The sequence below is a fragment of the Sturnus vulgaris genome, chromosome 29 (genome assembly GCF_052056855.1).
Source record: "Sturnus vulgaris isolate bStuVul1 chromosome 29, bStuVul1.hap1, whole genome shotgun sequence".
NCBI classification, from domain to species: Eukaryota; Metazoa; Chordata; class Aves; order Passeriformes; family Sturnidae; genus Sturnus; species Sturnus vulgaris.
The window spans coordinates 4,801,063-4,815,753 of NC_142271.1; the positions used below are offsets into that span (position 1 = coordinate 4,801,063).

The 14,691-nt window shown below is 54.3% G+C and overlaps 1 protein-coding gene across 4 annotated transcripts; it reads right to left on the reverse strand.

Moving 5' to 3' along the window:
• Nucleotides 1-1,297: 1,297 nt before the first annotated feature.
• On the reverse strand, nucleotides 1,298-12,502 carry KLHDC8A (kelch domain containing 8A). 4 transcript variants are annotated; one of them, XM_088180210.1, is made up of 9 exons: nucleotides 12,163-12,502; nucleotides 7,531-10,718; nucleotides 7,376-7,442; nucleotides 6,485-6,753; nucleotides 5,739-5,858; nucleotides 4,491-4,655; nucleotides 3,404-3,619; nucleotides 2,735-2,836; nucleotides 1,298-2,532 (listed from the first exon to the last, which is right to left on the reverse strand). In XM_088180210.1, exons 4-9 carry the CDS (start codon nucleotides 6,738-6,740, stop codon nucleotides 2,339-2,341), a joined length of 1,053 nt encoding a protein of 350 aa, XP_088036336.1. In that variant the 5' UTR covers nucleotides 6,741-6,753; nucleotides 7,376-7,442; nucleotides 7,531-10,718; nucleotides 12,163-12,502; the 3' UTR covers nucleotides 1,298-2,338. The 4 variants fall into 4 exon arrangements, with proteins under 4 accessions (XP_088036336.1, XP_088036335.1, XP_014728173.1 ...); XM_088180209.1 differs by having other exon boundaries at nucleotides 6,485-6,756; XM_014872687.2 differs by lacking the exon at nucleotides 7,531-10,718.
• Nucleotides 12,503-14,691: the final 2,189 nt, after the last annotated feature.

The window sequence follows — 14,691 nt, forward strand, 5'->3', positions numbered from 1 at the left end:
ATTCACTCGGGGAGCTGCAGCAGGACCCAGCCCCGAAGAGATTTCCTGGTCAGCAGCATCAGGGACCCTTTGGACACAAACCCAGCCCTGTCCCAGCTCCTGGCAGGTGTTCGGGCTCCACGGGGATGTTTTTCCACGGGAATAAAACACTGGAGGAGACGCGCAGCATCCAAGTTATTTGTTGGACCTTGCACCACCTGAAATGGGATTTTAGAGCCCCCCCGGTCCAGCAGCACCCGGCCAGGGCAGCCCAGGACAGCGGGAGGGCTGCGGGAGGCGCGGCTCCAGCCACAGCTCAGCCCGGGGATGCCATCTGCTGTTCACAGCTCTGGGAAGAGCCCGAAACAAAGCACCCCAAACCGCTGAAACAGCGCAAAAACGCCCTGCAGGCACAGCCAGGAGCCAAGGCTCAGGTCACATCTCTGTCACCTGGGGCGTGCTGTGACAAAACCCGGGAGGTTGTGTCCTGCAGGATCCCATTTCCCAGCAGGATGCTCCTGAAGGGAAGGGCAGCCCTGAGCAGGGTCAGGGGAGGGAGGTGATGGATTCTGCACGGCTCCATCGGGGAAAATCCCCCCCGAGCCGGGGGCTCCCAGGGCTCGGCAGCTCCGGGGATGTCCCAGGGTCCTGTGGGGTGATGGGAGCTTGGGGTTCATCCAAAGACAGAGACCTGGAGCTGCTTTTCCTTCCAGAGCTGCTCATTTCCCCCCCTCTGACGGCTCGGGACACTCTCAGCTCTGATTCTGTCACCCCCAGTCGCTGTCACCTCTTCTATAAATTCAATCCCGGGACGCTGCTCTGTCCGGGATTTCTGGGAGCACAAAGGGAAGGGTCAGGCTCCAGCTGCACAAAGGATCCCTCCTCGCTCTGCTCCAGCTGAGCAAAGCACCGAGCCCAGAGCCTCGGGAATCAGGAGAAAAGGAGCTGGGAAATGAGCTCCGGCTCGGTGTCCTCGGAGCTCCGCGGTGACGGGAGCGGCCCCGAACGGAGCAGGGACACCCCGGGGACACGGCGGGGACAGCGGGACCCCCTCCCGCAGCTCAGGGAGAGTTAAAGGAGGGAAGTGAGGCCTTGGGAGTGAACCCGCGATGGGATCACATCCCCGGCAGTGTCCCAGGCCAGGCTGGACGGGGCTTGGAGCAGCCTGGGATGGGGAAGGTGTCCCTTTATGGGGATCCTTTTGGATCTTTCCAACACAAATCATTCCATGATTCCATGATCCCAGCCTGCCCTGACCCCTCTCGCCCACATCTGCACACCACCGCACCTCTGGCACAGCCCGGGCTCCTCCGAGGGCTTCCCAAAGACAACTTTTAATGGAATTAAAGCTGGAATTGCACCCCCACAGTTCGCACAGCCCTCCCAAAAACTGAGGAGGACAGAACCCAAGAGGAGGCAGCGGCCGGGCCGGGGTCACTTCTGCATCCCCAAAGCCACCCCCGGTCCCTGGGCTGATGAACCACGCACAGCCCTGCATTGCTCCTTTTCCCAGTGAAGATCCCAAATCACCAAAGCAGCTAAAAAAAAGGTGGAAAACCGCGGGTTGAGGTCACCTCCACCTGACACCCGGCACAGGCAGCGGCTGTGCCAGTCCTGTCCCAGTCCTGTGCCACCAGAGAGGAGCCACAGCAATCCCTCGGGAATTCATCCTCCGGGAGCAGCCCCTGGCTCCGGCTCCTGCCGGAATTCCAAGGAAATGCCGCCGGATTTTAGGGAAAGCCTTGCTGTGGATGCAGAGAAGGATCCCCGGGTCCGGCTGCAGGGTTGGAGTTTCCTTTGGGAGAAAATCCGTAGGGAGATCCCAGGATGGAGGAGGACACCACGACTGTGCCCTCTGAGCCACCACTGTCCCCTCTGGAGAGTCCCAGCGCCTCCCAAGCTGTCACCTGCGGCCGGGATGGCTGCGGGGACACAATTCCCACACGGGGATCTCCGGAGTCCTTCCCACAGGCAGGAGATTTGGGGAGCAGTTCCTGTGTCTGGGTGTCCCCACGGAGATTTGGGGAGCAGTTCCTGTGTCTGGGTGTCCCCATGGAGATGTGACAGTGGCGGGAGGGGATCCCTGGCCAGTGTGGGGGTTCCTCATGGGGGTGAGTGCCAGAATCCCTGGATGTGGCTCTGGAGGAGCTGCCAGCACTGTCCCCAGGGCCACTGCTGGGGACAGACAGGCACAGGGACCTCCTCCAGACGGGATTCTCATCCAGGCAGGTTCCAATCAAGAATCAGTGAAGCACAGGGACCTGTTCCAGGGGGAATTCTCCTCCGGGATGGTTCCAGTCAGGAATCAGAGAGACACAGGGACCTGTCTAGGGGGAATTCTCCTCCAGGCAGGCTCCAGTCAGGAATCAGACAGGCACAGAGCCTCCACGGCCGTGCTGAGCCCCTGGCTGACGCCGCCCACGGCCAGCAGGCAATCCCGCAGGGCGATGCTGGAGCAGGCACAGCGCGGGGTGGGCATGGGGGGGAGGCTCTCCCACTTGTTCTTGTCCGGGTGGAAAGCCTCTGCCGACTCCAGCACAGTCGGCTGATTCCCTGGAAGCACAGAAGGAGGCGCTGGATGATCTGGGAAGCACCAGCGAGAATCTCTTGGCTGCTCTGTGCCCCATCCCCTTTTGGGGTTTGTTTTCCCCGCTCCCCCCCACCTGCCAGGACCGGGATTTCTCCCTTTTCTGGGATGACAATTCCCAACAATTCCCACACTTTGGAAAGGGTTCCCACAGTCCCAGAGGCTCACCCAGGCCCCCAGCCACCACAACTCTGCCTCGCAGGTAGCCGGCCACGAAGTCTGCTCGCCTTTTCTTCAGGTAGCAGGAGCGCTCCATCTTCATCCACCCACCTGGGAGGGACAGGACATGTTGGATTCTGTGGGATCACCCGGCCCTGGAAGCAGTTTGACTGCTGCACTTTGGGGTGATAAAACCTCATGGAATGGGTAGGGTTTGTCCCCAGCACGCTGTGGGATGCAGCTGCTTTGGGATTGAGGTTTTCCCATTCCACTTGGCAATCCTGACTGGAAATCGTCCTCTAAGCTGAGCTCAGGCAGCAGCAGGTGGGAGCTCTGTGCTCTGCAAGGATGGCAGAGCCCCAAACCCAGCCCTGTGTGCCCCAAACCCCAAAGCCAGCCCTGTGTGTCCCCAAATCCAGTCCTGTGCGTCCCCAGAACCTAAACCCAGCCCTGTGTGTCCCCAAACCCCAAACCCAACCCCTTGTGCCCCAAACCCTCCACATGTCCCCAAACCCTTCCTTGTGTCCCAAACTCATCCCCGTCTCCCAAACCCTTCCCTGTATTCCAAACCCTTCCTTGTGTCCCCAAACCCTTCCCTGTGTCCCCAAACCCTTCCTTGTGCCCCAAACCCTTCCCCGTGTCCCCAAACCCCTCTGGAAGGGCTGGCCCAGCTCCCACCTTGCTCCAGGTCGAACACATCCACGGTCCTCATGAACTTGGGCTGCCGGTAGAGCCGGCCCTGGCGCAGCCCCCCGAGGCTGAAGAGCTTCTCCTCGGTGGGCACGAAGCTGGAGAAGGCTCTTTTGTTGGGAATGTTGGGGAACCTGGTCCAGGAGCGCGTGTCCGTGTCGAAGACCTCAAAGGCGTTGACGGCGTACTTGGATTGCCTTCCCCCTGGGAAAGGGGAGGGAATCCCTGCTCAGGGACCGGGGCAGCCTGAGCAAAATGGGATTTCCCTCAGCAAAATGGGATTTCCCTCAGCAAAATGGGATTTTTCACCTCTCTGTGCTCCTTTTCTCTGTCCCAGGACAGGAAAAAGGTGTTTTCCAAGCTCTCCCCACTCCCCGCGGTGCTGGCACAGAGCGGGGTTTAAAATGCATGGGTTTAATGCAGACAAACTCAGATTAAACTGAGTTAATGCAGACAAACTCAGATTAAAGCAGTTTAATGCAGACAAACTCAGAGCAGAGCTGGGATCAGGCTCAGGAAGATGAGAGGAATTCCCATGAGCTCGGATCCAGCAAGGCCTGGATCCCAGTTATCCCAGTGCTGAGATCCCAGTTATCCCAGTGTTGGGATCCCAGTTATCCCAGTGTTGGGATCCCAGTTATCCCAGTGTTGGGATCTCAGTTATCCCAATGCTGGAATCTGAATTATCCCAGTGCCAGGGATTCCAGTTATTCCAGTGCTGAGATCCCAGTTATCCCAGTGCAAGGGATCCCAGTTATCCCAGTGCTGGGATCCCAGTTATCCCATCTGTCAGGCATGGAGGATGACGAGGAGGAGGAGAAAGGCGAGAAGGAAGAAAAAAGGAGAAGGAAGAGAAGGGAAGCAAAAGGAAGAAAAATGGAAGAGAAGGAAGAAAAGGGAGGAAAGAGGAAGGAAAAGGAAAGATAAAGAAGAAGACAGAAAAAGAAAGGAAGGAGAAGGAGAAGGAGAAGGAGAAGGAGAAGGAGAAGGAGGAGGAGGAGGAGGAGGAGGAGGAGGAGGAGGAGGAGGAGGAGGAGGAGGAGGAGGAGGAGGAGGAGGCAGGGCTGGTCCTTACCCAGCACGTAGATCTTGGAGCCCCTCAGGATGGACGTGGCCGCGTAGCGGGGGGTGGGCATGGCAGCCAGGGACACCCAGATGTCCTTGAGCACGTCATAGTGCTGCAGGAAATTGTGGGGCCGCAGGTCCGAGCCCATCCCACCTGCTGCGTACACCCTGTAATCTAGACAGGGCAAAAAAAACCAAAAAATCCCACAAAATTATGATAGGAAAGCACCAAAAATCCATTTTCCCCTCCCTGCAAAAAAAATCCCACAAAACTGCTATGGGAAAGCAGCAGAAATCCTCCTCCCCTGCAAAAATCCATCCCCCCCTTGCTAAAATAATACACTCTAGGAGCAGAATTTGCTGTAAACACGGAAGAAAGTTGGATCTGAGCCCCCGGAACTCGGAGTTGTCCAAAACACCCCCAGGGAGCAGCAGAGCCACCGCCCCCACGGCTCCAGGGCTGGTGACAACCCCGGGGGTGGCTCTGCCTGTGCTCCCAATCTCCCCTGGAGACTCTCAGCAGGGTGGGAGGTGACAAAAGCAGGAGCCACAAACTTCTGGAAGCACAGGAGATGTTTTGGAAATGAACAAACCAGCCCTGGCCCGGATGAGGTTTTGTGCACAGAATCAAAGTTGGGGAAAAAAACCTCAATTCCTCAACTGGGGAGCCCCCAGGTCCCCAATCCCAACCTGGGAGCCCAGAGGGATCCTTGGGGGAGAGGGTTGGAAACGTCTTTGCTCCATCTCCTCTCTCTGAACATCATTAAGAAGATGAGCTTAATTAGGGAGAGAGGGCAAAGGCAGAGTTCATCAAGCCCAACCTTTTCACCAACCAGATTCCCCCCCCCTCTGTGGACACACTGTTAGAGATCTGGGAAAATCACAGCCTGGAAAATCATTCTCAGGCTGGAGCTTCTCCTGCTCTCTCAGCTTCGTTCCCAAGCTGATAATGTGTCAGCTCCAGTAGGGAGAATTTCTCCCAGGATGACAATCTGGTCAAAACAAAATGGAATTCATAATAAAAATTAACACCTGGTACAAACCGTGGGACTCATTCTGAAACGCTGTCCCAGAGGCTTTTTTTTTTCAATTATCCAATGAACTACCGTCTTAACTCTGCAGAAAATACTGTAAAAGCACGAATCACACTCACAATAAATACCTTCTTTTCCCTGAGGAGATCTGTGTGTGTTGCTCTCCCTCTAAAGCAATAACCACACCCCCCTAAATCCCAAATCCCACAGAGGTCCCTCCTTGCCTTTGGCCGTCACCGAGATGCCCATGGCAGCTTCTCGCAGCGAGCTGCGCTTCCTCCAGCGCCCCTCGTCCGTGTTGTACATCTCCACCACCTTCAGCGGCTGCTGGTTCATGCCCACACCTGTCGGGGAAGATGAAAATGGAAAACTTTATCAATAGGATTGCTTGGCAAAAGATTTGGAGAATATGGGAGCTGTAAGCGAGATGGAAATGAAAGGCAAACCTTAGTTACTGAACTAGAAAACAACAGTGTGGGCAGCTGAAAATAATCCCCTCCTGAGTGAACAATCCCCTGTGCCTGCAGACAGGGCCAAGGGGCAGAGAGGACCCTGCTGGATTGGTAAAGGGGGGTCCAAAGAGCAGTTTTTAGGGTTTAAAGTGTAACACAGTACGGTGATGTAATGATTTTTATAGGCTGTGTGTAAATGCTATAGGATTTGTATCTTGTATTAGATTGGTTAGTGAGAATTAGAATATTCAACACAAAAAGAGATTGATTGTATTGTAACGGGAACCTCGCTCTCTTATGCTCTTACTTCTCTTACTTCTCTTATGCACTTCTTACCTCTTGCACTCTCTCCTTAGCTCTTACCTTTTACCCTCTTACTCCTTTTCCTCTTGCCCTCCTGCTCTCACAGCCTGCTCCGAGCTGGCAGCTCCAAGCAGGTCCCTTTCACCCACGCAATAAACCACAAGCTCCAAAGCCTGGCTTTGGCCATCCCTCCATCAGTCCCGACTTACACACACCTCCAATCACCATGATCCTCTTGCCCAGCACGGTGACGGCCACGCCCGCCCTGGCTGTGGGCATGGGGGGCAGCGATGCCCACTGGTCGGCCTCGGGGCTGTAAACCTCGAAGGAATCCACCGGGACCCCGTTGTCGTCGCAGCCGCCCACGGCGAAGACCTGCCCGGCCGCCTCCACCAGCGTGGAGTAAACCCTGCGGCTGGGCAGGGGAGCCAGGGATTTCCACTGGAAGTCTTTGGTGCTGGGCAGCTCCATGGTGGAGGGGTTTCTGCTGGGGGAGTGGAATTCTGGAGTTGTTGAAGGTGGGAAAGTCCGCGAGGATCAGCCAGGCTGTGCCTGATCGCTGCACTGAGCGCTCAGTGCCACGTTCAGGAATTTCTTGGATATCTCTGAACCTCCCTGGGCAGCCCCTGCCAACCCTTTCCATGAGGAAATTCCAGCCTGAGCCTCCCCTGGCCCAGCCTGAGGCCGTTCCCTCTCCTCCTGTCCCTGTTCCCTGGGATGAGATCCCAAATCCCCCCCGGCTGGCCCCTCCTGTCAGGGAGTTGTGCAGAGCCACAAATTCCCCCTGAGCCTCCTTTTCTCCAGGCTGAGCCCCTTCCCCTCAGGATTCTCCAAACCCTTCCCCAAATCCCTCAGGATTCTCCAACCCTTCCCCTTCCCCTCAGGATTCTTCAGACCCTTCCCCATCTCCATTCCCTTCCCTGGACACGCTCCACCCCTAAAATGTCCCTCCTGAACTGGGGGGAAATCCCAGATCGCTAAACCCACCCTGGCAGGAGCAGAGCAGGAGCAGAGCTGTCCCCTGTGTCACCTGTCCCCTGTGTCACCTGTCCCCTGTGTCACCTGTCCCCCGTGTCACGGCCACCCCCAAGCAGCACCGCCGGTACCTGTCAGCGCCTCTCCATCAATCCTGCGGCTCCAGAGCCTCCTCAGCAGTTCACGCAGAGACCGAGCCTAAAAATAAAACAAAACAAAAAGAGGTGGGAATTTTTTTTAAGAGAAAAAAAAAAAACAACCCAAAAAAAAAAAAAAAAAAAACCACCAGAGAAAAAAACCCAAAAACAAACAGGCGAGAAGGTTGGAGTCAGTTTGTTCTGCTGCTTCCCGAGCTCTCCCCGCCCCCAGGTGACATTCAAACCAGGCGTCTGCTCTGTTTTCCTGCCGGCTGGGGAAGTTTTCCTTCTGGATTCCACTGGATTCCTCCTCCCGATGTTCCTCACACCCTGCCCCTGAGCAATGCGAGCCCCCAGCTCCCCAATCCCAGCCCGGCAGCCGAGAGGGATGGCGGGGGGAGAGGGCTGGAAACGCGCGGGTTTTGCTCCATCTCCTCTCTCCGAACGTCATTAGGGAGATGAGTTTAATTAGGGAGAGAGGGAGAAGGGAGAGGGACAAAAGCGACCCCGGAGGTTTCGCTCCGAGCATCCCCACCTCGGTGCGGCCAAAGGCAGAATTCCCGCTGTCCTTGCGGCCGCTCCCGGCGCTGCTGCCTGCTCTGACTTTTGGGAGACGGCTCTGAAGGGCAGAGCCAGCCCCGGCCAAAAAAATCCCAAAAAAGGCTCGTTCCTGGCTCAGCTGGGCTGGGACAGCGACATTCCCGCTTCTCCCCCTGCACGGGCTCCTGGGGCTTTTCCCTGGGGATGATGAGGTCCCACCGAGCCAGGAGGAGCTTCCCAGGGGCTGGAGCAGGGAATCATTCCCGAATCCATGTCCCTGAATCCCAAATCCATGTCCTTGAATTCCAGATCTATGTCCCTGAGTTTCAAATCCATGTCCTTGCCCCCTAAATCGATGTCCCTGTCTCCCAAATCCATGTCCCTGAGTCCCAAATCCATGTACCTGATACCTGAATCCAAGTCCCTGCCTCCCAAATCCATATCCCTGAGTCCCAAATCTCTGTTCCTGTCCCCCCAGATCCCTGTCCCTGTCCCCTGACCCACACCCGGCCCCTGTGGATGAGCGCAGCTCCCCCTGGGTCTGTCCCATCCAATGTCCCCAAGCACAAATCCATCACCCCGCTGTGACACCCCTTGGCTTTCCTCCTTTTCCCCCCAAAAAAGCAAATCCAGTGGGAGCAGGGAGTGAACGAGGGGGATCAGAATTCCCTACCCCGGGAATTCCGCCCATCACGGAGCTGCCAGCCCAGAGCAGCCGCAGGCGTCGCTTAGCAACAGCCACCTGCAGCCACTGTCACCTCCCGGCTGTGTCACCTCCCGGCTGTGTCACCTCCCGGGCCCCGGGATCAGCCGGGACATTCCTGGGATCACGGCCTGGAGCAGCGAGTGGGATCCCTCTGGAAGGGGCAGGGACCAGAATGGGAATTTCCTGTTGTTTCTCCTCGAAATTCCTGGCGGTTTTGGCCATCTGGTAAAGGGGACAGAGGTGGTGGCCTTGGGGACACAGCCAGGGACAGCAGAGAATTCCTGCTAAACACAGAATTCCTCCTGAACACGGAATTCCTGCTATCCCAGGACCCCTGCAAACTCCAGAGCCATCCCAAAGGGAGATTTCCATGGTCCCGTTTGTTCCTACAGCTCCTCTGGAAGTGGGAATTTGAGGAGGGTGACAGGAAACATCCCTGGAAGTGTCCCAGACCAGGCTGGAATAGTGGGAGGTTCCCAGGGTGAGCATTCCAAGGACTTTCCAACCAAAATTATCCCGGGATTCTATGATTCCATGAAGAAAATTAAAAACATCCCTGAAAAAGATCTCACAGCTGGACTAAGATCCAGGAAAATCTTTTCCCACCAGTCCTAGCAGGGTTGTTTATTTTTATTTCTATTCCCAAATAAATTTTCAGGAGGGCACTAAGCATCACTTATTGCGTGAGGAGTGAGGTTAATAAATAAACTGAGAAATCCTGCTTGGATTTCCTCCAGCAGCAGGACCTGCCGTGAGCCCATCCACAATTCCCGGTGCAATTCCCACAAATTCCCGGCTCCACGTGGGCAGCAGCACAAAGGAACACAAAGCCAGGATAAAAAGCAGCGGCAGCGCATCAAGCCACGCTTCCCACCCTGCCAGAATCCAAGGAAAAAGGGGCGAGCCCAGATCCCGCTGCTGCTCTGCCATCCCGGGATTCTGCCATCCCGGGATTCTGCTCCCACGAATGATGGATTTCCTTTCCCGGTGAATTTTCATGGACGAATTCAGCCTGGGGTGGACAATTAGCAAAGCAGAGGCAGCTCCTCTTTCCAGGGGCTCGATGGATTTGCGTCCAGACATTCCTGACCTCTATTCCTTCAAATCCAAAGTGCTGGAATGAGACACAACCAGCGCCACTCCAGTGCCTGCCAGCAGCAGAATCTGGCTGGGGCCAGGCGATTTCTGCGTCCAAAACTCAGGAATAATTGCCTAAAATGGCTTTAAAATTCCTTTTGAACAATGCCAGCAAGAGGAGAGCGCTTGGAGAGGGATGAGGATTTCTCCGGGCAGGTCATCCATGGGAACAGAGGAGCAAAGAGCTGGGAATTGGGCTGGAATGTAAAGAACTGGGAATTCGGCTGGAATGCAAAACCCTGCCCGAATTCAGCTGCCTTGGCACACAAAGAATCTGCTCCTCTTCCCTCCCGTGCTATTTAAAGGAAATCAAGGTCAGGCTCACACTCTGAATTCCTGAATTCCTCGCCTTCGCCTCCGGCTCTCCGAAATCACCTGGATTTCACCGGGAAGCGGCTCCAGGGCCGTGCTGGGAGCTGGCAGAGCGTCCTGAGGCCGCATTCCGCTCCCGGGCTCGGGGAATTAGCGCTCCATCACTAACTGACATTTGAAATCCAAAGGAAGGGAAATTGCTTTTCCATTAGCGGAGATGGGGCAGGGCCCGCTCCGTCCAGGATAAAATTCCTTGATTTAAGAAACCCTGCCAGGGTCTTTTCCAAGTGGATTTGGAGCATGGATGGGCAGGGGCAGCCCCGCAGCACCCCCGGGGAGGGGTCAGGGCTCCGGGGGACAGCGGGACCTCTCCCTGGATATTCCCTCCAAGGAAAACTCATCCCGCATTTTGGAGAGCCCCTGGATTGGAGGCATTTCTGGGCCTGCAATAATTTGGGATTTATCAGAGCCAGGCTGGTGGATTTCCAAGGGATTCATGGAATGAACAGGGGGAGATGTCAGAGCTCCTTTCCCTTCCCTTCCCTTCCCATCTCTCTTCTCTCCAGGATTTGGAAGTTTTGCTGCTCCAGGGTCGAAATTCCAAAGGCCAGCACTTGAGAGGGCTGGAACCCAAATTTCCTCCTGGGACAGACCCAGGATGATCCTCGCAGCCCCCAAAATCCCATCTGCAACACCCTCGTGCCACCAGGAGCAGGGCAAAGACACCCAGTGGGACAGAGAAATCCATGGGGGAAACTTCGGGAAAAAAAAGATTCTTCCTGTCCCCCGTGTCCCAAGGGAGAAGGGGCCGGGAACAGCCCGGTTCTGGTGCCTTTGCTCCAACCTCGGCAGCTGGGAATGAAAGGAACAGGCTTGGAATTGTCAGCCGGGAATTCCTGACCTTCCCCAGCTCAGTTTCCTCGCCATAGTAACAACCACCCGGAAAATAATAACAACAACAACAAAACCCCGCTGGTTCCCTGCCTCTGCCTGGAAAAAATAATGGCAAAAAGAGGGAAAACCTTTGGAATTAGAGGAGATTTCATCGTGCCGAGAGGAGGAAAAGCAGCAGCACTCGCAGCTCCTTTGGTACCCCCCGATCCCGAGCATCCTTTGGGATGCAGGAGGGGCTGGGGCCGCTCCGGCCTCCCCCAGCCTCACCCCTTCCCCCATCCCGGTCCCTCGGGATCATTTCCAGCCTCCTCCTGCCTGCTGCGATTTCCTGCAGCTGCTGATGGGAGGGAGAGGGGTTACAGAAGGAAATATTCCCCAGCAGGAGGACGGTAAGGGTGGCACAGCTCCGGAGCAGGGAGACAAAAGCTGCTTCATTTCTTGAAAGAGGGGAAAGAATCCAAATCAACATTTTTATTTTTTTTTTTAAATCCTGAGTGGGCTGAAAAATCAGCAGAGCAAGGTGAGGTTTACTGAGCTTAGCTCAGGATATTTCATCTTATTTGATGTAATTTAATTTAATTTAATTTAATTTAATTTAAGAGCAAGGACCCACCTGCAAGAGCAAAGGGTCTCCCTTCCCCACCCAGCTCCCACCAGGATCCCGAATCCTTCTCCTCGTCCCCAAAAGCTCCCTCTGCCCCAACAGCTCCTCTCCTGCACGAGACAAACACAGAAAAGCTTTTCTGAGCCCTGCAGCCTCTCAGGTTGTGTTTCCAGAGCTCCTTCTCCTTTTTATTTCGGCTGCACAGGGAACGGGAAGAGCTCGGGCCAGATCACAGCTGGGGGAGGTCACAGCGAGCCCATCCCTGCCGGGCCTGGCCCGGGAGAAAGGCTGGAAAAATGGGATTGGGGATGCTGGGAGGAGAAAAGCTGAAAATACGGGATTTGAGGGGGAAAAAAAAGTACGGGAAAATCCCATTGTTTTTCACAGAAAGTAAGGGGGGAAAAAAAAATCATCTTTCTCCACCCGATTTTTGTAAGCGAAGCGCAAACTCCAAGCTTTGGTTGTGGCTGTTCCTGAAAAGCCTGGCAGGACAGGGGGTCCCCAAACATCCCCCCCTCCCCCAAATGACCACCAGTGAGGAATTCCCTCCTTCCCCTCCCTTTCCCAGGATTTCTCGGGAATACTCACAGCTCCGGAGCCGCCAGTCCAGGTGGAGCATGGCTGGAAATGCTCCGGATTTTCCCAAATCCTCCGAGCATCCCTTTCCTCCCACTCCCCGCCGGGCTGCGAGCGGCTCTGGGAGCAGCCGGGGTTGGGAATCGCTGCGTGGGAAGAGGAGGGAAAATAAAAATCCGCTTAAATCCAGCTTTAAGCGCTGCCGTTCCCCCCGCTGGAAGATGTAGGACACTCAGGGCGGGGAGGGTTTCCCCAGCTGGGCTCCTCCTCGGGGCTGTGCGTGCGAATTCCCGGCGTTCCCGATCCCATCCCTGAGCCTTTTATGGCTCCCCACGCTCGCACAGGATGTTCTGGAACATCCCCCAGCTCCCCGCCCTGCAGCGGCACCGCCGAAATTCCCGGTGAAATTCCCGGTGAAATTCCCGGTGAAATTCCCCGCGAAAGGGAGGGGAAAATGGGGAAAAACGGAGCTGAGAGGGGGCAGAGATTGTCTGGGAAGGGATGGATGGGATCCGGGGTGGATCCCAGGGATCAGCGAGGGGAGAGCCCATCCCATGGATGTCACCCCAAAACGGGGAAAACGGGCACGGCAAGGGCGGCTGGGGCGGCAGAACCCCAAAATTCTGCTCCTGCATCCCAAAAGGAGCTGGGAGCAGAGGGATTTGGACCCTTTGGAGCAGATTCCCAAAATTCTGCTCCTGCATCCCAAAGGAGCTCAGAGCAGCAGGGTTTGGATCCTTTGGAGCTGATTCCCAGAATTCTGCTGCATCCCACAATGAGTCCAAAGGGACAGGAAGCTGATTTGAAGCTGATTCCCAAAATTTTCCTCTCCTGCATCCCAAAAGAAGTTCGGAGCAGTGGGATTTGGAGCCAATCCCCAAAATTCTGCTGCATCCCACAGGGAATTCAGAGGAACAGGATGTTGGATCCTTTGGAACAAATTCCCAAAATTTTATGCTTCTGCATCCCAAAGGAGCTCAGAGCAGCAGGATTTGGACTCTTTGGAGCCGATTCCCAAAATTCTGCTGCATCCCACAAGGAGTCCAAAGGAACAGGAAGATGATTTGAAGCTGATTCCCAAAATCTTCCTCTCCTGCATCCCAAAAGAAGTTCGGAGCAGTGGGATTTGGAGCCAATCCCCAAAATTCTGCTCCTGCATCCCACAGGGAGTTCAGAGGAACAGGATGTTGGATCCTATGGAGCCGATTCCCAAAATTTTCCACTCCTGCATCCCAAAGGAGCTCAGAGCAGCAGGATTTGGATCCTTTGGAGCAGATTCCCAAAATTCTGCTGTATCCCACAATGAGCCCAAAGGAACAGGATGTTGGACATTTTGGAGCTGATTCCCAAAATTTTCCACTCCCATATCTCAAAAGGAGCTTGGAGCAGTGGGATTTGGACTCTTTGGAGCAAATTCCCAAAATTCTGCTGCATCCCACAAGGAGCCCAAAGGAACAGGAAGCTGATTTGAAGCTGATTCCCAAAATTTTCCGCTCCTGCATCCCACAAGGAGCTCGGAGGAAGAGAATGTTGGAGTCTTTGGAGCCAATTCCCAAAATTCAGCTCCTCCATCCTACAAGGAACTGGGAGCAGCGGGAGCCTTTGGAGCAGATTCCCAAAATTCTCCTCATCCCAGGATTTTTCTTCCCTGACCTGGTTCTTTCCAAAGGTGTTAAAAGCGTTTTTTCTTCTCGAAATGTTGCAGAATAGGATTGGGATAAAACGAGGAGCAGGGATGGGAGAATCCTCACCCTCACAGCCCTAAAAACTCATTAAACCAAACATTCCTTCGCCTTAATAAGTATTTAATTAAGATTAAAAGAACAAAAATAGTCCAATAAAACCATTTTCCTGGAAATTAAAATTCATGGATGGATGGATCCTCACCTTCCGCGATGAACACCTGAGGAAAAAAAACAAGAAAAAATGGGATAAATTGAGAAAAAATGTGGAATTTCAACGAGAAACAGCTCAGCCATAAATCCCAGGTGTTCTGAGCTTCCCATGGCTGAGCCAGATCCAGCAGAAAAATTTCTCTGGGAATGATGGATTCCCACTTTTTTTGGTACCTCAAAAAAGCAGAATTTTTTTTTTTTTTTTTTACCCCGTCCTGCTTGAGAATAATACAGGAAGCGTCGCTGTTAAAGGGGAAAAAAATTAATAAAAGTGCTGAAAATCCATAAAATCCCTGCAATTCCACATCTGTTTCCATGGGAACAGCAGGAGAGGTGCAGGAATTCCTGCGGGTGACACCAGGGAGGTTTTAATTCCCGGTTTTTAATTCCTTTTTTCTCACCTCAGGGTGACTCAGCTTCATCCCAAAACAATTCCTGGGATGGGAAATGGGGCAAGAGCTGCAGGAGGAAGGAAAATAGAGAGAAAATGGAAAAAAATCAGCTCTAGAAATTCAGGATTTTTTAATTATTATTATTCTTTTTTTTTTTTTTAATAATGAGGATGTTGTGGGTAAAAAGGGAAAATTATTATTTTGTGGATAAACAGGGATTTTGTTGTGCCAGCAGGGAAAGAAATGCAAAGGAT

Coding starts and splice junctions, on each gene's coding strand:
- KLHDC8A (XM_014872687.2), bottom strand. CDS start 6,740: ATGGAGCTGCCCAGCACCAAAGACTTCCAGTGGAAATCCCTGGCTCCC. Junction 4,656..5,738: donor CATCTCGGTGACGGCCAAAG/GCAAGGAGGGAC, acceptor TGCCCTGTCTAG/ATTACAGGGTGTACGCAGCA. Junction 2,533..2,734: donor TGTGGTGGCTGGGGGCCTGG/GTGAGCCTCTGG, acceptor CTGTGCTTCCAG/GGAATCAGCCGACTGTGCTG.